This window comes from Phymastichus coffea, unplaced genomic scaffold (genome assembly GCF_024137745.1).
Source record: "Phymastichus coffea isolate CEN01 unplaced genomic scaffold, Cenicafe_Pcof_1.1 PCOF00123, whole genome shotgun sequence".
Taxonomy (NCBI): domain Eukaryota; kingdom Metazoa; phylum Arthropoda; class Insecta; order Hymenoptera; family Eulophidae; genus Phymastichus; species Phymastichus coffea.
This window is the reverse complement of record NW_026706934.1, coordinates 345,123-364,968: the sequence shown is the minus strand read 5'-3', so window position 1 is coordinate 364,968 and position 19,846 is coordinate 345,123. Positions and strand designations below refer to the sequence as shown.

The window sequence follows — 19,846 nt, the reverse complement described above, 5'->3', positions numbered from 1 at the left end:
ATTAGTTTAATAGTACGTTTTATGGGGATTTCTTAAAAAATTTACGAAGGTGAAAAACAGTTCATCTTTTACATTTGAAATTTATATATTAATTTAAATAATGTACAGCTCATTTTAAGATGTGTCAATCAAGTAAATATTAAACTCATTTATGTAAAAACGAATAATTGGTTTTTAAATAGAAAATATGTTTTTATATCAATAGATGACAATTAAAATTACCAAGCTTTGCAGCTGTAAATTTTTGAATAATTCTACTGCAGGTATAAAATTGTCAATGATAATACAGAAACATAATAGATTACACGTTGACCTACTGATCTACTGTCTAATTTTATAATAGTATACATTGAAAACCAGCGACAGGTAATGTCGTGGTAATAATATTTACGGTAATAATAATTGAATAAGATAGAATAATATTAGCCGAGATAGAGGATAGAGAGCGTGAGCTTTCAGACAAGTCTCGTCAATAATCTGAACTTGCATACGGTGCTATATATAACTACGTTACTATATAATATATTGATGTTATTAGAACACGTTCACGCAACAGTTTTCTTATTACAGGAATTTTTTTATAACATCCATACAAAACGAAGCTACTTTCTAATATCAATTCGTGCGTTTTTATTTCTATTTTTGCTATGAATGAATGAAAACTAATTAATGCATCTCACGCATGAATACTTTCTAGTATGAAGATATGTGATCACAGATGATAAATTGCTAGATCTGAAATTATAATTCCAATAGGTAGGTTCGAAAGATGTTTTAGTTTCGCTAACAATGGAGACGAGAGGCTTTCGCCCAATCGAATTTAAAATGGTTGTGGCGTTGCAGGTCGCGTAATAGCCGAGCAAACGCGGCACGTAAATATAATGAACTGACTACGAGACACGTGCCAGTCGAATTCTCACGTACTTATATGTATGTGTGGGGGGTCGCAGACATTTCCAAAATCTGCACCGCACATGTTCCTCAACCTTTCTCTCAGTTTTTCCGATAAATCGTAAATCAACTTCTCAGTTGATTTACGATTTATTTTTTATGGTGTCCGACAAGCGATCAGCTTATTGAGCACGTAGTGCAATAAACGACAGCCGAACCTTTTCGGCTGGGCCTTTTTTGTAGCAGGCCCGCGCGCGCACTTTTTTTCCATCATATTTCCGCCTTTTCTTTTCCCTCTCCGACGAGCAAAAGCAATGAGTGTTCTCGGAGGAAGTGAGAAGCAAAAGCCTGGCTCGGTGGTGCATCCTTGCATCCCCGCGAATGACCAGAAGGACGCAACGTCTCATCAAGTGAGCATCGCCAGCTCCTCGTCTCGCTACACTCTTTTTGTACGTGCGCGCATCACTCGCGGTACTCTGTAGTGCTCGTCTGCGCATAGTACACCCATTCCAACTCAACATTATAGTAATATTTATATATTACCAGTGTGATATAATTATTAATTTCACCCTACGCACCTAAACATCCCTTATTTCTCCTGTCGCCAAACGTCTATCCAAAATATGTATAGATATTTTCAGAATGTATAGATATTTACATAACTATTCCGACACATTCAAAATGATAAAATTTCTGACCCGAGACTAAGGCGAAATCGACTTGTGTGGATTACGATTGCGTAGTGTAGTTTATCAATTATTTCAATTATATATAATGACTTTGAAATAAAGAAATAAATTACCATTAATAATAAATATAATATAGCCATTGTAGGTCACTTAACTGCATACATTTCAACATATTGTTAACTACTTATTCATTTTTTAAAGCAATTAATAATTTGAAAATGTACATAATGCAGATTTGATATTGCACTCCTGCTAAAATTAAACAATGAAGTGCTTTTTAAGAACATTTATCTCTCTCACTTTCAACATTTTAATAACAATTTCAGGAACAACAATAGCATCAAAAACAAACGTAAAAGTAGAATTGCAAGTTTAGTGCTATTGGAGAATCCACGGGAATCAAAGAGGATTTTAGATGAATAATGATAATTTCGTGGCTTAAAGGGTGAGCCATACCATATACAGAGGAAGTGCTTTTCATCGTTATCTTCGTTATAGCGATTATTAGAACAGTGTGCTGTACAAGTGCCGATAGCCAAATAGAGTATCAACCATAATAATATTAATTTTGAAGTACGATGTTGAGCTTATGACGGTAGTCTAGTCGTAAGTGTAATATGTTACGATAACACTTGATTCAATTTTCCCAGCATCAAGCTCGATTATGCGCGTTAAAAGACAAAATTTAATTTAACTTTACCAACTTTACGAGTCACCTTCCTGTGACTAAAATTTCTAGAAACTTGAGATTTCTTGTCTCGAGTTTGAGAAAAGTGACATGAGTCAGTCACCTTTTGATATACTGTACAATATTTCGGGTCTGAAAGATTTGCTAATTGAAAGAATTAACATCCATTGCACGTCCCCGAGGAATTTTTAAAGGGCTGGACGAAAAACGCTAAAAAAAATCGATATATATATATATATATATATATATATATATATATATATATATATATATATATATATACAACAAACTACGGAAAGTAGCTATAAGAATGATTTTGCTGGTCTAATCAATCCGAAGAATATCAATCTTTGCAATAACAAAATCATCGAGACCGAGCCTGCATCTTTGAATGATCTGATCAATTTGAAAGTGCTTCGTTTCAACGACAATTGCCTAATGGCTTTTTTCAAAACCTTACTGTTCCCTGTCATTTGTCTTTTAAATAATTCTTTGTAAAGTCTGCCCGAGGACGTGTTTGCAGGAGCTTCTGGACTTTTTAAAGTTTATTTGTAAGAATTTTGGAAAATCTCAATTATTTGAAGATTATACTTACATTGAGTGAGAGCTTAATGTTTTTTACAACAACTTAACGCTTACTTTTTAAATAAGTTTGTTGTGTAATCAGTTCTTCAGAACAACCACGTGGATCTATCTGAGCAGTATTTTTTATTCGTTTAAAGATACAAACGACAACGTTTCGGGAATTTCAGGACTCCCCTCATCAGGTCTAAAGGCAACAATATGAAATGAAAATTAAAAAAAAATTTTTTACAAGAGTTAACATTTACATTTTTTCATGTATTTGTATGGAAGTTTTTCGAACGAGCAACTATAAAAATCACGATTAAAACATTTTTTATAAAAACTATTAAGCTTGTATTACAACAACAAAAAATACTAAATCAATTTCTCATGTTATTAAAAGCCAGTCAAAATGTAGAATAAATTTCGTAGGTCAATGTACTCATTCACTCAGATCTTAAGCGTTCGACTATTGAGCGTATAGCGGCAACAGGAGGGCTCATAGTGCAGGATAAAAAGTAGGGAAGGGAAGGGATGTAGAGTAAATGAGTCAATTACAGGATGAAATATTCACAGTAAAACCGCTCAGATTATACATAATAAATATAAAGAACGTACTCAATTATGACGCTTACTTTACTCAAATTATTTAACAATACATGTAATGTTGTACGTATATGTAAATTTGCATTAATATATGTTAACTTTTATAACATAGTTTTTGGCATTAGAAGTGCATTTTACATTACTAAAGTATTCAAACTTTGTGTAAATTAAGCTGACGAGGTATAAACTCCATAAAGTCCCTCGTTAAGCAACTGGTCGCAAGTTGTACAAAATGACTATGAAAAAAATGTGTATAACTGGTACTTTAACCGTGTAACATACTTTAAAGATTTTATTTTTAAGGATGCTAGATTTCAGTTTACGAAACATTCGTATGCACGAAAGCACCTTGTAGAACTTGCCTTAATAGTGCGTTTTGAATCTTTGATAGTTTATTTCTTGTGATGCTTTGTATATATAGATACAATATTAATTGATGTTTAGTACTTTTAACGTAAATAAATTGCATAAATTTTTCATTGCCTGCATTAAAATAATACGATGGGATGAATTTTCGAGGACAAAAACTAAAATCACGCATTTTTTACAATGAAAAGTATTTGTAAAGAACTAGGTATATTAAATAAATGTTGTTGAATAGTTGGAGAAATAAATGTTATGTGCAATTTTTTCACAATTATAATTCATTGACAAACTCTAAAATAGCATATAGTATTAACCTAAGGCCAAGACCGTATTTGCAAGTTCCATACGCACGTGTAAATTGACAAACATACGTGCTATGGGCTTATCGATATTCCGGCGATGGTGTGCCTATCGAGATAGCAATAGAATCCTTGTATACTGTTCGAGCGCCGACCGAGGAAGTAGTATATAGTATAATATCACAAAAGAAATTTTCGTGAATACATATCATACTCCTGGTAAAACAGGTAGACTGAATACACAGAAAAGTTGAATCCAATGGGAACAATAGTTGAATTTGGATAAAACCCATTACTGTGGCTCGTTCTTAATTACGATTTATCTCTAAAAAGTTGGAATGTAATATCATTGTCATCAGCGGTAGTAAATATTTAAAATTATCTCTCTCTTTCTCTTTGTTATTGAAAACAGATTTAGCTGACGATGCTTGCAGTACCCGCTGCGAGTATCCGGTAAAACCAATTTTATCCGTAGATTGCTCGTACATGAGCCTGACACAATTAAGTGCCAGCTACAATGCAATTTCGTTGTAGGAAATTGGACTTTCAAGTAGGACTTTCCTCCAATACTGCTCCGGCTCTTGGTACCTTATGGTGTTGACGAAGTCATAGGGTCTTTCAAGATATCAATTTGTGGGAAGTCGAAATTATTTGGTTGAAAATTCTCATCCAGTTATATCAAAGAAGCACATTTTGACAAAGACGGTATCGATCGACACAGCCCATTGTCGCGCAGTCTGCCAGAATGGTTGTAAATAAACATAATCAAAAGATACAAGCACAAAGGCGAATAACGAATAAAAGCTGGAGAAGGGGGGGGGGGAGGCTTGAAAACAGCTGCTATTTAATTATCGACGATATGCAGATAAGCATCAATTCGAAAAGGTCCGGTTGTGACCTAGAAAGAAATATTGGCAGCGATATCAGAGTGTGTAAGTATAAGCACTGCCAACAAGCGACAATGCGGAGAGACGGGCAATCCGCACGCAGTATAGACTGGATGACGTCAGCGTCGCCCCTCACGGTGCCGACTGGTTTTTTACCGGCGCTGTGTAGAAGATAATTCGCACTGCCTTCAGTCGGCTGCTAGCTATATTGGGAGATAGACCGCGGCCGGGCACTTGTTCGTTCCGCTGTGTGGGATGGCAAACACGCGCGACCGATTGCGTGACGCGTCGACGCCGTCGCCGTCGCCGTCGGCAGCTCGCGGTTTCGAATAATATATAGCGTGCTTTTTCCATTCCGTCGAGAGCGCTCGTGCGTGTGCGTGCGTACACGCGCGGTGGCAAGGCAAGTTCAACCTGAGCACGTAGCCCTGCAGCTATGCCTTGGTCTTCCATACATCCCGAACGAAATTCTCCAACTCCTGCCCGATGTCGGTATAAGATCAAGTGAGTGTCAAACATAAGCGCCAATTGTCTTTATAATTATCGCTGCGAAAACAGTCTTCTTGATAAACTCAAATAGATGGTTTCTGGGAGATAACACGTATACACGGAAATTCGCTGGCTATTTTTCAAACTTATTTTTCACGAGATTCAAAATCTAATTAATCGCGTGGATAATAATCCATTTACATTCATTTACAAAATCAATCTTCGATAAATAAATCGACAATGTTGAATTGAACCGCAAAAAGCAGCAGCAAGATAGCTCACGGAATGACCATTTTTTTGGATAGCACATTAGTGTAAATCTTCGCGTAAAAAGATATATATATTTAGAGATCGGGACGCTTATATTTTTGCCAAGAGCTAGTGTTTAAATTAAGCAGCGGGCAAAAATCTCTATAATAATAAAGTAAACTACTACAAGCGAAATTAGCTGCTGGATAAATCTACACGAGAAGAAAATCTTCACTATTGAAGTCCGAATATGTATTTATTCGTGTGTTATTGAAAATGGCATTTTTTGCTATCTTTTTGTTGTTCGTGCTATCAATGTAATCATACCTCGTATCCCCTTTCCCACCTATTTGTTTTTAGATATTCGTTGAAAATATTAATGCGGCGCATTGGGTTTCATAATTCGATATCCAATATATCCGAACGCAGAATAAAATTCATTTTACTTTATCTCGTTCGATTCACTGAATTTTCCCGCGTTATTGCGCAAACAATTTCGATTAACGAAGAGTTATATGAAGCAAATCAGCAATTTTCAACATCGGATGCATGCGACTGGCATTACTAGACAACTTTCCATTCGACTAAGAGTTTCGCTATCACTGCTTTTGGACCGTCAAACCTTGCGTACATGGCCAAGACGTCGCGATATAAATTCTTAACGCTGTGGTTACGCCCAAAAAAAAGTGCCGCTGCTTTATCGTAGTAGAATTTGACTAGCAAATTTATTTACATTATATTTACATATGTTTAGCTTGGATGCATGAATCGATAAAAATGTAATGTCAAAGACTCATCGAATCAGGTTTCATTTTTTAATCACTATGAAAAGGTACATATATTTTAACACAAGCTCGTGAAGGACCACTTAAGTCTCAATTGAACGAACAACTATAATAAAAAAAAAAATTTTCTTTTCTGCCAATATATATTGCGAGAAAAAAATGAAAAAGCAATCCACGTAATCGAAAATGCAATTTGAATTTGTGCAAATATACATCATAAACTTATCGTCGAGTTGATTATTAACGATAAATAAAAATAACGTAAAATGTTACTCTCTAAAAGATTGCGAGACATCAACGCAAAATGGCAATAATATATCCACGTTATTTAAGCGAGAAAAAAGAACGGTCAGCCGACGCACGTGTGTTGATCAATAAGTTGAAATATTGAACAGATGCGAGCGAAGCGCTGAGAAAGGCCTGACCTTCAACTTAGCCCTCTCCACGTGTAGCCAGCAGTTATATTTATTAAGAAACTCGTGTAGCCGTCACTGAAGCTCGGGATCATAAAATTAATTGTTTGCAAAATTACATCCAAAATAATAGTTTTCCTACGCATAATTCCACCCCGAAGATCGCCAATTTTTCACGATAATTGTATCGAATAAGTCATTGTCGATTGCCGGCCGACTCAGTGATAAATTAATCGCCGCATCAACGAGAATAATTGAGTTTATCAAGCTTTTTCAAACGACCTGCCAATTGATATTCGTTATTCTTTTTTTTACGCTTAACAGAAAAACCACACAGGTCACATAATCAATCTGATTAATTTTAATTGCGTTAATCCAATTATGACAGTCGATTGATTTTGATGTTTGTAGTTGAGACGCATCGAAACTCACTGCTTGCTTGAGAATGAACAACGTGGTGGCGTTATACATTGCGGGAAGCGTCATCATCTACAGCCTAACAGCGGTGGCGGCTATCGTCAACGATTCAGGATGCTCGGTCCCACATCACAGAGCCTCCAAAGGAGGCTTCTACGTCAGATCTGAGCGAGCAGACAACGTTAAGATAGAAGTCACTTGTCGTGATAATCATGACTGGATGAAGTTCACCGATGTCAAACTCAACTGCAGCGCTGTCGGGCGGACTGACTTCGTCGACTGCACTTACTCTGAAGGCCTCGATTTGCTCGACACGTTCCACATGATGAATGTCAATTACTCCAGCGAAATTACGTTCAAATATTTGCGCTCTCCTCCGGGTCGACAGTATTTTCAAGGCATCTCGGTGGCCGAACTGTCATTTTTCAACAGTCACCTGGATTCAGTACCATTCGACTGGTTGTATGGCGTTTCGGACCTGAGAACCTTGACAATCCACGACACTAGCTTGCTCCGAATACCCAGCAATTTTTTCGCGAACTGGTCGAGGAAGCTCACCAGGCTGGATATCATGGGCACCCGATTGCAGAAAATCGCCAGAGGCGATCTCGCAGATTTGCTCGAGCTTCAGGAACTGCAGCTCTTTGGAAATGAAATCATCGAAATCGAGGCTGGTGCCTTTGATCGGTTGTCCAATCTGGTGTCTCTCGATATCAGCAAGAACCACTTGCACGCGATTCCGTCTGGCATTTTTCGCCACCTCGCTAGGCTTACGACACTGCAGATCGGCCAAAATCCTTTTGACGAGCTACCCAGTGACCTGCTCAACGGCATCTACGACTGCCACCTGAATAATTTTCAGATGAATACAATCCGTGGTTCACTGAAAACGTTGCCTTCCGGGTTTTTCAGAAAGCTCGATTTTCTGAAAGACGTTTGGCTCCAGGACAATCGACTGGAAACTCTACCCTCGGATTTATTTTCCGAGGCAACGCAACTAGGCAATCTTAATCTGAGGGACAACTCCTTGAGGAGCATACCATTAAGCCTCTTCGCGGATTTGAAGAAACTCGAAAAGCTCGATCTCGCGAGGAATCAAATCGCAGCATTGCCCGCTGGAATTTTCGAGACACTTAGCCACCTGCAGGTACTCGATGTCAGTTACAACAATTTGACCACTCTGAGTGCGTAAGTGTTTCACTTTGCTTATCGAATAGAAATTATCTATTACTTGATTACTTTTAAACTTAGTCGATGCCCCGATGTTTCAGTGATATGTTGGCAGGGCTAATTACACTCTCAACCCTTAATGCTTCGCATAATAATTTAATCCAAGTTGATGATGGTTTGTGCAGATCTTTAGGAAAAGTTCGAGTGATTGATTTCTCATTTAATCAATTGAATTTTGAAGCGACCGGAAAGTATACGTACAAACGTGAAAACCCATCTATTTTTGTGTCCTGTCATAATTTGTACAATCTTTCCTTGTCTGACAACAAAGCCACGAAAATTTTTACTGATTTCGATCTCAGACAATTAAATATTGATTTAAGGAACAATCACTTGTCAGAATTAACGGTAGGCCTAGAAGCTTTCTGTTAATAATATAATGCTGTCAAATACGTGTTTGCTAATGGTATATTATATATTAATCTGTTATATTTCGTAGGTTGATGACATAGACAAGCTGCACCCAATTGGAACAATAATTGATCTTAGGAATAATCGGATATCAAAGATAGATTTATCGGATCTTCCATCTGCCGTGGCCCGTTACAAAGCTTGGAATCACGATTTATCTCTCAGAAGTTTGACAGTAATGTTAGGAAACAATCCACTGCACTGTGACTGCCACCTGATAGACTTGATACGTTACTGGAAATCTGAGCACAAGAGTGAATCTCGTCAATATGTAAAACTAACTAGCGGTGATGACGGCTATGAGTCTGACGGAGGTATGGTCTGCGCATCACCCGCAGAGATGGAAAATCGAGATATTTTCAACGTTTATCCAGAAGAACTAAGCTGCCAGTTGATAACGAATGTAACGGACGATGCTTGCAACGGTACCTGTGCCTGTCGTGAATATCCCGCCAAGAAGATCTTAGCTGTGGACTGTTCGTACCGACATTTAACGCAACTGCCTGCCTCGCTCACGAATGTGCACAATTGGTCGATCGAATTGGACATGTCATACAACATGCTGAAACAACTTCCATCTGTCACGAGTAGTCCTTACTTGGTAAATGTAAGCAGTCTAGACTTGTCCAATAACAACATTTCCAGCGTCACAATCGATCTTTTCTCCGAAAATCTTGTAAATCTGAAACTGCACAATAACAGTATATCGAGACTCGACGAACACGTTATCAAACACTTGATGGCTAACGAAGCCATGCGTGGCATCACGCTTCATCAAAACCCTTGGCAGTGCGACTGCCAAGTTCGCAACTTTCTCACTTTGATACAACTGAAGACTTGGATTGATAGCCGCGATAGGGTAGCATGCGCCGGAACAAATAAAATATTATACAAAATGACCGTGAGAGACATCTGCAACGATGCTATCGCAGTGATCGTGGCTGCCAGTGTACTCGTCGGATTTTTTGGCATCGTTGTCGGCATCCTGGCAGCTCTCTATTACAAGTACCAGCAAGAGATCAAAGTCTGGTTGTATTCAAAACAGTGGTGTCTCTGGTTTGTCACCGAGGATGAGTTGGACAAGGACAAACAATACGATGCTTTCGTCAGTTTCTCGCACAAGGACGAGGATTTCGTCGAGAAAGAAATAGTGGCCAAGTTGGAACATGGTCCCAGACCCTACAAGCTTTGTTTGCATTATCGCGATTGGCTTGCAGGTAACGAATCTGGAATCATATTTTGCAAACTGTACATATCTGTACTCTTCCTTCTGTTTAGGTGAATGGATACCAGTGCAAATAAGCAACTCGGTCGAACGATCGAGAAGAACTATTGTCGTTTTGTCACCGAATTTCTTGGAAAGTGTGTGGGGAAAAATGGAGTTCCGGGCTGCTCATACTCAGGTAAACGGTCGATCGCGAACCGAGCGTAGATGCCAATCATCTGTAATTGCATTTAACTAATTCAACCATGGTCGCAGGCACTGAAAGAGGGTCGAGCTCGCGTGATAATCATTCTCTACGGGGAAGTGGAAAATCTGGAGGATCTCGATCCCGAACTGAAAGCCTACCTCAGCCTAAATACCTACATCAAATGGGGCGATTTGTGGTTCTGGGATAAGCTGAGGTACGCGCTGCCGCATAAGTTCGAGCCGCCGAGACGCCGAACGCGGAACGCTCAAATAATCGAGGACCATATGACACGCCGAGCAGCCAACAATCATACCGGCAACGCCTTCGTCAATTCCGATCTAATATCTATGTCGAAGCTAACTAATGACTCGGCAAAATTACTCGACCCGCGCGTCGACGACAGAACTGCTGCTTCCTAGTAACGCGAGGGTGCTTCGCGAGTGCGTGTACAAACTTTGTTCGCGCGTGAAAACAAGATTACTTTGTTTCGTATGTAAGTAAAATCAAACTTGCCAGCGGGTTTTTCGAAAATATATACGGTGTTCAATAGAGGAATGTACGTTGAAACTTGTGGTAATTGAAAAATTGAGCATAAGGGTTTCGAGCGCGTAAGATCAGTGTTATTACGACGTAGGCGAGTATCATTTCAAGCAACTATCGTCTTTATATTTAGTAATATTGTTATTTTAGGAACTATGCAAATAAGTTTACATTCATCAAAAAAGTCGTTAAAAGTTCACTATATTTAGTACTTTTTTCCAATTTACTTAAGTAATTGTAAAGGCATTCGTGCTAAGCTTCGAGAATTGAGAGGCGTTGAGAATAGTCAATTTAACTGATTGCCAAAGCAACCAGCGTTGAATACTAACTAATTACGTTTAAACTTAAATTATAATGTATATACCGGTGATATTTCAATACTTATCTTTTACTTGCGTTTTCTTTTACTGTACATATAACACTTGTATAAAAAAAGTAACATATAAAGGACGTTATATCGTCAAGTCGAAACTGACATATTTGCACACCATTTTGAAAAGTTTGGCGTGTGTCGTATGCGATTTTCTTATCTTTACTATCTCACTAGTGTTTCATTGTATAATTCTATAAAATAAAAAATCCTAAAGAGATTTCAGAAACATAATATAAGAAAAATCGCCAGTTGAATGCGCCTAATGGGAATCTCTTTTTATAAAGGTCGCAGTTTCTGGGTTGATTTGATACTTCATTTTATTTAATTAGCAACCAGTGCATTATTCTCACTGCCTCAGAGTCTCTATCAGATTTCTGATAGTAATATAGATAAGTAAAAAACCATGTGAATTGTCCAATTTGCACATTAAAAGAATGCCTTCGAGTCAATTCGAAAAACAGACTTGTTGATATATAGTAATTGTAAATTTTGTAAAATAATCTATATTTACAATGTATATAAAAATATAAAGGCTGCACAACGGTGCTCGATTTAGTAACCATAATGTCGGTTGTAATTTTAGGACTGTCTTAAAAAAAACTTATTGATAAGCGACAGCGACAACTCCTTACCAAAAACATTAATATCTACAATTGCTTGAAGCAAACCCTCAAATCACAAAAATGCTCGATTGTCAAGTAAAAAGTATAAAAAAAAATCACTTAAAAACGAAAAATTTGACGCAATATTGTACGCAACTGCTTACGATCGGAACAGTTTCTTGACTACATAGCCAAACATTATTTTGAATTATATATTATCACACATGTTTGTATGAAGTATACTTGGAATAGCGTCGTTTATAAATACATGTATTAATCCGATATTGATACTTACCGGCAATCAATTGTTTTGTAATATACAAATTGTTTTTACCATCGTTAAATAACAACGAACACAATGCTCAATAAAATAAGAACAGTAAGGAAAAATTAATACAGACATTTTTATTTAGAAAAATTATTGAAACTCGACGCGTGATGCAACAAAAACGTGTGATGTGCAACATAGTGTTATCATTACAATTATCGACATTGAACCGAACACGGATAAAGCCCAGAGAAAAGCCAAATGAAACGTTGCAAAGGCCCACGTGCTACGTAGGTAACGTACGTGTCTATGCGTGAAAATCCATATTTGAAGACGGCGCGGTTGCGCACTCGCGGCTGCAGGCACGCACGGCAAAAGAAATTAATAAAGCAAAGTAAAAAGTGAGAGGAGGAAAGGCAGTACAATCGGTGCTCCCGGCGTTCCAGCTCGCCATCGACCACACACACTATGCACGATCGCGATCGCACTCGCGCACACATGCACGCGCGTACGCGTAAAAATGGTGACGTCACTGGGCGCTTGCCCCTCCACACCAGCTACGAGCCGGCTGGTCGTACGTATTTTTCGTCGAGAACTGCCAAGATCTATCGTCTCAGTACGGTGCCGAGTAGGTTCCAAGCCACGTCGTCGATCAAGAACCGATACGGCGCCGCACCAGTTGCCGCTTTTTTCACCGTTCCACTTCTGTTCCGTCGTCGTCGCGTCGCTTTGGCGCGCAGTGCTCCGAACATAAGCATGCTCGACTGGACGTAGAAGTGTGTCCGGGCGTTGGAAACCGTCGTGTAGCGTGCGCAAAACCAGTCCCTTTTCGGTGAGTTCGTTTCGTTTGATAATGCGCGCTGATGTGGATGCGGAAAAAAAGAAAACACATCACGCGAGTTGAGTCACAGTCTCGGGTTTTATACTGTTTAACGGAAAACCAGACACTCGACGCGGGGAAAGTGGGAGTACGCAGCTAATTGTCCGACAAAGTACACAACAACCGCTCGACGCTTTATCTTCGGCGCGAGATCCGCGAGTGGCCAGGGAACACCACGGGTGCATGCGTGCAGTAGCAAGTGGCTGTACCCTCGTGCGAGTCCCAACAATGGCGATGGCTATGCGCATTTTTTGGTCGCGTCGATGAATTCGCGCGATATCCGGTACATTCGGAACGCGTCTAGGTCAGCGTGAAGACACTTTTCGCGACATCATTGCCAATTGGCGATACATTCCCGACAGCAAATCGTCTCTCGCGTCAATTCTACGCGTGCAAGTTCGTGTATTTGGACAAGCGATCGTTTCGGCAATACGGTCTCGCATTGGTCGGGTTCGACGTCTGCGTAATTGTCGTTCGGTCAAATCGAAGGTCGATCAATTTCATTATTAGCTCGCCCGTTTTCATAAGTGCCGTGATCAATACTCACCTTTTCGCCGTATTTCCACAATGGTATCTTCATGCGAGGAACCCCCCGGGTAATTGCTTTATTCCGCAGACTTTGCTGTGGCTTTACGTCTCGCGAGTCGCTAAAAGTAAACACAAGCAAAGGCGAAACAATAAATTAAGCGTCCAATGTTATCGGCCGCGCGGTGGCGTATGACCGGCGTGGAAAAATTGGATCGCCCGCACGGCCGGAGCAAGCGTGCGCAAATTGGCGAGGTGAGTGCGCTCACGTACGTTTGTTTTGGTTAGAAGTGCCGTCGCCGAAGTCGTAAGTCGTCACGGAAAAAGACTCTGCTCTGGGCTCGCCGGGCGGAATTGGTGATTACGGTCACTTAAATTGGTGTAATGGGCGAACGGAATAGAATAATAAGTAGTTTGTTTGGGCTGAAAGCTGAACGTGTGGTCCCTACGACGCACTGCGGCCCGATGCTCTTGCTTGTTTTCCGATACGCGCGGATGCTCCGCTGATTGCTCTTCGGCTGCTGCTCGGCACTCGTCATTTGCATTTTTATATACGTATAACTTTTTCTCGGACGACTTTGCAATCATGCTACTTCGACTATAACGTATACGTCGAATATCCGCAGGTTTCGGTAATTTTTCCACTTGCGTATCGACGCCCGTTCGCATCGGTGCGCACGTGTGCTCTGAAAAACAAGAAAACAAAACAGCAATTTTAATCAGTAACGATAATTATTGGCGCGTTGACTACATCTCCGACACGCATGCAGCCGAGTATTCGCAATAGCTAGAGATAACGCAATAGCAAGAGATAAAAGACTTCGTCATTTGCGCACGAGGCTTTGCGTACAACAAAGCTCGCTGCAGTCTCTCGGCCTTCTCTTGCTTGGACTCGGCAAGCGACGAATGGCCGCTGCTTGGCCCTCGCAACATCCGAAAATAGAGTCCGTGTGCGTTTTCCGTTCATCTCGGTTGGGAGAAGGGGGGAATAATACACGATGTTATCGCTCCTCTACGGTTGAGAACGCGACAGATTCGCTTATCTCCGCGTGCCCCGTTTTTTTTCTTTATTTTTTTATTTGCTGATCATCCGCGCGTCGTTGCCGCGCTTTCGCAGTCCGCGCAAAAGAAGAAGAAGACGAAGAAGAAGAAGAAAAACGGGCAGCGGCGAATCGCGCGGGAGTCGCCATGCGTCGTCGCGTGTCGAGTCAATTCGAAGCGCGGCGTACGCAGACCGCGGCAGGCGTCGCGCGCTCGCCCGCTCAGCTGCGAGAAGAGGAGTGCGCGGCAATCGATCGCTTGGCATCCCCTCCGAAACGAAAGCCGCGCGCTAATCGGGGCGTTGCAGGTGGGCGCCGATTGATGCTGCTGAAGGGCCGGGAGCATGGCTCGCTCGGGACGGGCGCCGCTGCTCGGCCTCCTGGCCGCGCTCGCGGCGACGGCGACTCTGGCAAGCCTGCGCGACTGCCACCTGGGCGCGGAGCTGGGCGACGAGCGGTTCGGCGTGAGCTGCGGCGTCCGGGACAAGCAGGTCGAGGTGGCGGTGAGGTGCAACCGGTCGGGGCGCGGCGACGCCACCTGGTCGCGCTTCCCCGAGCGCCGGCTGGACCTGTGGAGCGTCGGCACCCTGCGCTTCGGCAACTGCGAGCTGCCCGAGGAGCTGCGCCTGCGCGAGGTGGTGCGCGCGCTCAACGTCAGCCTCGTCGACACCCTGAGCCTCGAGGACCTGCGCTCGGGCGTGAGCCGCCAGAACCTGCGCGGCCTGTCCGTCAGGGTGCTCGTGATCGCGAGGGCCGGCTTCAGCCGGCTGCCCGCCGACGCGCTCCACGACCTCGCGGGCCTCAAGAGCCTGCGCATCGAGCAGACCGCGCTGACCGGCATCCCGGAGGGCTTCTTCGCCGAGTGGTCGAGCGGCCTGCGCAACATCTCCCTGCTGTCCAACAGGCTGAGCAGAATCGGCCGGCGCGACTTGGCGGGCGCGGAGGAGGCCCAGCGCGTCTGGCTCAGCCACAACCGCATCGAGGAGATCGAGCTCGGAGCCTTCGACCGGCTGCCCAACCTGCTGAGGATCGACCTGTCGGGCAACCGGCTGCGCGGCCTGCCGGCCGGCCTGTTCCACCGGCTCGCCAGGCTCGAGGGCATCCACGCGAGCGCCAATCGGTTCGACGAGCTGCCCGCCGAGCTGCTCACCGGCATCGACAACTGCCACTTGAGGAGCTTCCGGCTGAGCCACAACGCCGGCGCGCTCGCCACCATGCCCGCCGGCTTCTTCCGTGACCTCGGCACCCTCGCGTCCGTGGAGCTGCTGCAGAACCGGTTCGCCAGCCTGCCCGAGGACCTCTTCGCGGGCGCCACTGCCCTCGAGCTGCTCGACCTCTCCGGCAACAACTTGACCAGCCTGCCGCCGGCCATCTTCGGCGACACGCGCAAGCTCGTCCAGCTCCGCATCATGGACAACCAGCTCGCCTATCTTCCCCGGGGCATTTTTCGAAAGCTCAACAACCTCGAGCAACTGTACCTCAACAATAACTGCCTCGCCAACATCACGTCGTAAGGCTGCTCCGTTCCTCCGCTTGTCGCTCGACGCTGACCTTCGGTTTCGCGTGCCGTTTCAGGGATATCTTGGAAGGCATCGACGGCGTCAAGATACTGCAGGCCGCTTGGAACAACATCAGCTACATAGACAGCAATTTTTGCCAGTACCTCAAGGTCGTCGAAGAGCTCAACTTGATGGGCAATCGGATTACTTTGGAACAACAGCCCCCGGACGCTGTCTCGGTTGTAGTAAGCTGCACCTTTCTCCGCAAATTGATAGTGCCCTACAACAAGATCTCTCGCTTCTTCCTGGATTGGGCCTGGGTCGGAAGGTTGGAAGTGATAGACCTTCGGTACAACGAAATCACTGAATTCGGGGTGAGCATCGTCATCGCATTGTGTACTCTACAAATCAAAGCGACAAATTCGAATGCATTTGTCCAACTTACCTTTACAGGACTCCGTACTCTTTCATCTGCCTGGCGAGGTGACCGTTTATCTTCAGAACAACAAAATATCTAGTATTGATTTGCGTCGACTTGAGATTGACGCCGATCAATACTTCAATACGAATAATATTGACAAGGGAATGAAGGTTTATTTGGGCAGTAATCCGCTCGATTGCGACTGTCATCTCGTCGATCTCTTACGTTATTTCGAAAATAAGATGAACCCAAGGGTGAAAAGTTACGTCGAGATTTACGCAGATGTTGTTGGTATAGGCAACAAAATTAATGTAGGCCTCGAGGCTTTCGAGTGCGCCGGCCCCGAGGAATTTGCAAATCGAAAGCTCACCGACATCAGATCGGCCGATCTCAACTGCCCAGTGGTGTCGGACGAACCGGACGATGCCTGCAGCAACTCGTGCTTCTGTCGCGAGTATCCGGAAAGACGAATATTGTCCGTGGACTGCTCTCATCGGAATTTGACGAAACTGCCAATCTCCATCGCGAACGCGAACGGCTGGTCGATCGAGCTCGACATGTCGCACAACAAGTTCAGTCAAACCCCGTCTCTCAACAGCTCGTACCTGTCGAACGTCACGAGCCTCGACTTGTCCAGCAACAACATTTCGATCGTCACGCTCGACGTGTTCTCCCGAAAGCTTCAGCAACTGAAACTGCACAATAACAGCATCTCTCGCCTCGACCAAAAACTCATCGACTACTTGTCCGAGGACCAAGCTCTGCACAATCTCACGCTCCACGGAAACAAGTGGGAGTGCGTCTGCCAGTCTCGCAACTTCGTCGGCTTGGCGAAGGCGAAACTCGCGCCACGGGAGCTCAACAGAATCGCCTGCTACGGCACCGATCGCCGACTCTCGACCGTCACCGCCGAGGAACTGTGCGAGGGTGCCATCGCGATAATAGTCGGCGCCAGCCTGTTCGTAGCTTTCGCCGGCATCGTCATCGGCAGCTTGGCTGCGTTCTACTACAGATACCAAAAAGAGATCAAAGTCTGGTTGTACTCGAAACACTGGTGCCTCTGTCTCGTCACCGAGGACGAGCTCGACAAGGATAAGAAGTACGACGCGTTCATCAGTTTCTCGCACAAGGACGAAGACTTCGTCGAGAGAGAGATTATAGCCAAGTTGGAGGAAGGCCCCAGACCGTACAAGCTCTGTCTGCACTATCGCGACTGGCTTGCGGGCGAGTGGATACCGCTACAGATCAGTCGTTCGGTCGAAGAATCCAGGAGAACTGTCGTCATCCTGTCTCCTAATTTCCTTGAAAGCGTTTGGGGCAGAATGGAGTTCCGGGCTGCTCATACTCAGGTACGTCCCCTTTCGCCAACTGCCAATTGCCGATAATGTTCATTTTGTAAGAGAATTGTAATTGTGAGATATATCGTGAGCAGGTGCTTAAAGAAGGGAGAGCTCGTCTGATAGTCATCTTGTACGGCGAGATAGGCAACACGGACAGTCTAGATCCGGAGCTCAAGTCCTACCTAAACCACAACACCTATGTCAAGTGGGGTGACCCGTGGTTTTGGGACAAATTGCGATACGCGCTGCCTCATCGATACGAGCGCAAGACGCGAAACGCTCGTATCATAGAAAATCATTTGGCACAGCCGCCGATAACCAACGGCAACGCTGACAGCCCCACTGGCAAAGCTGAAGTCATCCCGATGCCCAAACTCGCTACCTTCACTAACGACTCGGCCAAGCTGCTCGATTCCGGTGCCGAAGATGACAAAATCGTTGCCTCTTGCCAGTAGACTTTTTTTACTATCATTGATTTGACTGGCCTAAGACTTTTCATTCCTATAGCGAGAATGTAAAGATGAGATGTGGATTAATTTTATAATCCTGCGTATGACTCTTACAACCGCCATTAAAATTTAAGTATCTCCTCGACTACTTTTATTATTCAGTAGTTTAATTATTTGTGGCATTGCCCACGATGCATATATAGAATCACGACGATTATTAGAAATAACATGATTATCATTATTCATAATTATATTTTGTGTATGCCTTTGAAACTCATGTTGGAATGCAACTATTTGGCTGTAAATAATATGTGTTTTGTAGTTTAATATTTTAACGTACAAAAATATATGTTGTTAATAATACAGCAACCGTTAAAATAGCACCAATATATCTGCTGATTATTGCTCAAATAGGATACTGCAAATAACATCAATCTGTCACCGGTGAATGATCGTTTGCGCTTATAAATTTAATTAATAAACTGTTGCACGTATTAGATTTTATTAGAAATCATTATTACTCGCTATATATAGTTATTCGTCATTTAAAAAATTACGTTATTCATACATTCGTTATTTTATTTATATTTTTATCCTCATTGCGCCACATTGACGATTAGGAATTTTTTAAATTTATTATTTACTCTTGTAAGTATCCGATCCTTGTTGAAAAACACTGTAGATATGGTACTACGTATCAGAGACAATATAAAGAAATTTTTTTATAGTGTGTTTTGTCTATATATGTGCATGTGTGTGTGTGTGTGTGTGTATAAAAAAAATTTTAATGTGTTGCGCCAAGGCGTTTGTTCCGCCAACAAGAACAAAAATTATTGCAATGAAATGATTAAACACGACTGGATCTCTATTTTTATTATAATCGTGTTACTTTCCATTTTTATAAAAGACTAACAAGTATACCTCAATTAATGGTTTCTATTTATCCAATATAAAAAATGTATAGGTTATTATTATTTGTACATATGAAAGATTTTTCGAAATACGAATAGTTGTTGTATGATTCGAGTACCTTTTAAGTTTACGTATAAAGAAAATAAATCATATACACTGTGATAATGTAAATTGTGCACAATGTTTTTCGACACGAAATATTATTTTGATAGCTTTTTATAAAATCTGTATGATAATTTTATGTTTACATATCTCTGCAAGAATAAACACTGTAGAATGATACTTGTAACTATTGTAATTTATAGTTAAGAACAATTTACGCTGAGAATAAAACTTGCAGTTTTATTAATCATACATAACTATAAAATTTTATAAAGTTACAAACAAATTCTTAAACTTACATTTATTAAATGCACTAAATCACAACAAATACTTTCAAGTAAAATTTCAAGTATAAGATCTGGAAATTATGCATGTTACTTAGGCCCTCGCCACATATGCGCATACGCGCGCGTACGAGGGCGTACAAACGCGTACGAATCGCTAAAAATTTTGATAGTGCCAACAGAAAGTTACTAATATTCCTCGCATGCCCTAAACG

General features: G+C 42.3%; 2 protein-coding genes across 4 annotated transcripts; both read left to right on the top strand.

The window, feature by feature from the left end:
- Positions 1–5,204: 5,204 nt before the first annotated feature.
- LOC131671303 (protein toll-like) lies at positions 5,205–12,293 on the top strand. Its single transcript, XM_058947638.1, has 6 exons — positions 5,205–5,494; positions 7,338–8,531; positions 8,615–8,921; positions 9,013–10,201; positions 10,263–10,387; positions 10,465–12,293. The coding sequence occupies exons 2-6, from the start codon at positions 7,372–7,374 to the stop codon at positions 10,813–10,815; spliced, it is 3,132 nt and encodes a 1,043-aa protein (XP_058803621.1). The 5' UTR covers positions 5,205–5,494; positions 7,338–7,371; the 3' UTR covers positions 10,816–12,293.
- Positions 12,294–12,488: 195 nt separating this feature from the next.
- Positions 12,489–19,620, top strand: LOC131671302 (protein toll-like). Of its 3 annotated transcripts, none has more exons than XM_058947634.1 (5): positions 12,489–13,011; positions 14,702–16,134; positions 16,200–16,497; positions 16,577–17,893; positions 17,977–19,619. In XM_058947634.1, exons 2-5 carry the CDS (start codon positions 14,969–14,971, stop codon positions 18,337–18,339), a joined length of 3,144 nt encoding a protein of 1,047 aa, XP_058803617.1. In that variant the 5' UTR covers positions 12,489–13,011; positions 14,702–14,968; the 3' UTR covers positions 18,340–19,619. The 3 variants fall into 3 exon arrangements, with proteins under 3 accessions (XP_058803617.1, XP_058803616.1, XP_058803618.1); XM_058947633.1 differs by having other exon boundaries at positions 12,490–13,011; positions 14,933–16,134; positions 17,977–19,617; XM_058947635.1 differs by lacking the exon at positions 12,489–13,011 and adding an exon at positions 13,019–13,839 and having other exon boundaries at positions 14,933–16,134; positions 17,977–19,620.
- The last annotated feature ends 226 nt before the right edge of the window (positions 19,621–19,846 follow it).

Coding starts and splice junctions, on each gene's coding strand:
- LOC131671303 (XM_058947638.1), top strand. CDS start 7,372: ATGAACAACGTGGTGGCGTTATACATTGCGGGAAGCGTCATCATCTAC. Junction 8,532..8,614: donor AATTTGACCACTCTGAGTGC/GTAAGTGTTTCA, acceptor CCGATGTTTCAG/TGATATGTTGGCAGGGCTAA. Junction 10,202..10,262: donor TTATCGCGATTGGCTTGCAG/GTAACGAATCTG, acceptor CCTTCTGTTTAG/GTGAATGGATACCAGTGCAA.
- LOC131671302 (XM_058947635.1), top strand. CDS start 14,969: ATGGCTCGCTCGGGACGGGCGCCGCTGCTCGGCCTCCTGGCCGCGCTC. Junction 16,135..16,199: donor TGCCTCGCCAACATCACGTC/GTAAGGCTGCTC, acceptor GTGCCGTTTCAG/GGATATCTTGGAAGGCATCG. Junction 16,498..16,576: donor ACGAAATCACTGAATTCGGG/GTGAGCATCGTC, acceptor TTACCTTTACAG/GACTCCGTACTCTTTCATCT.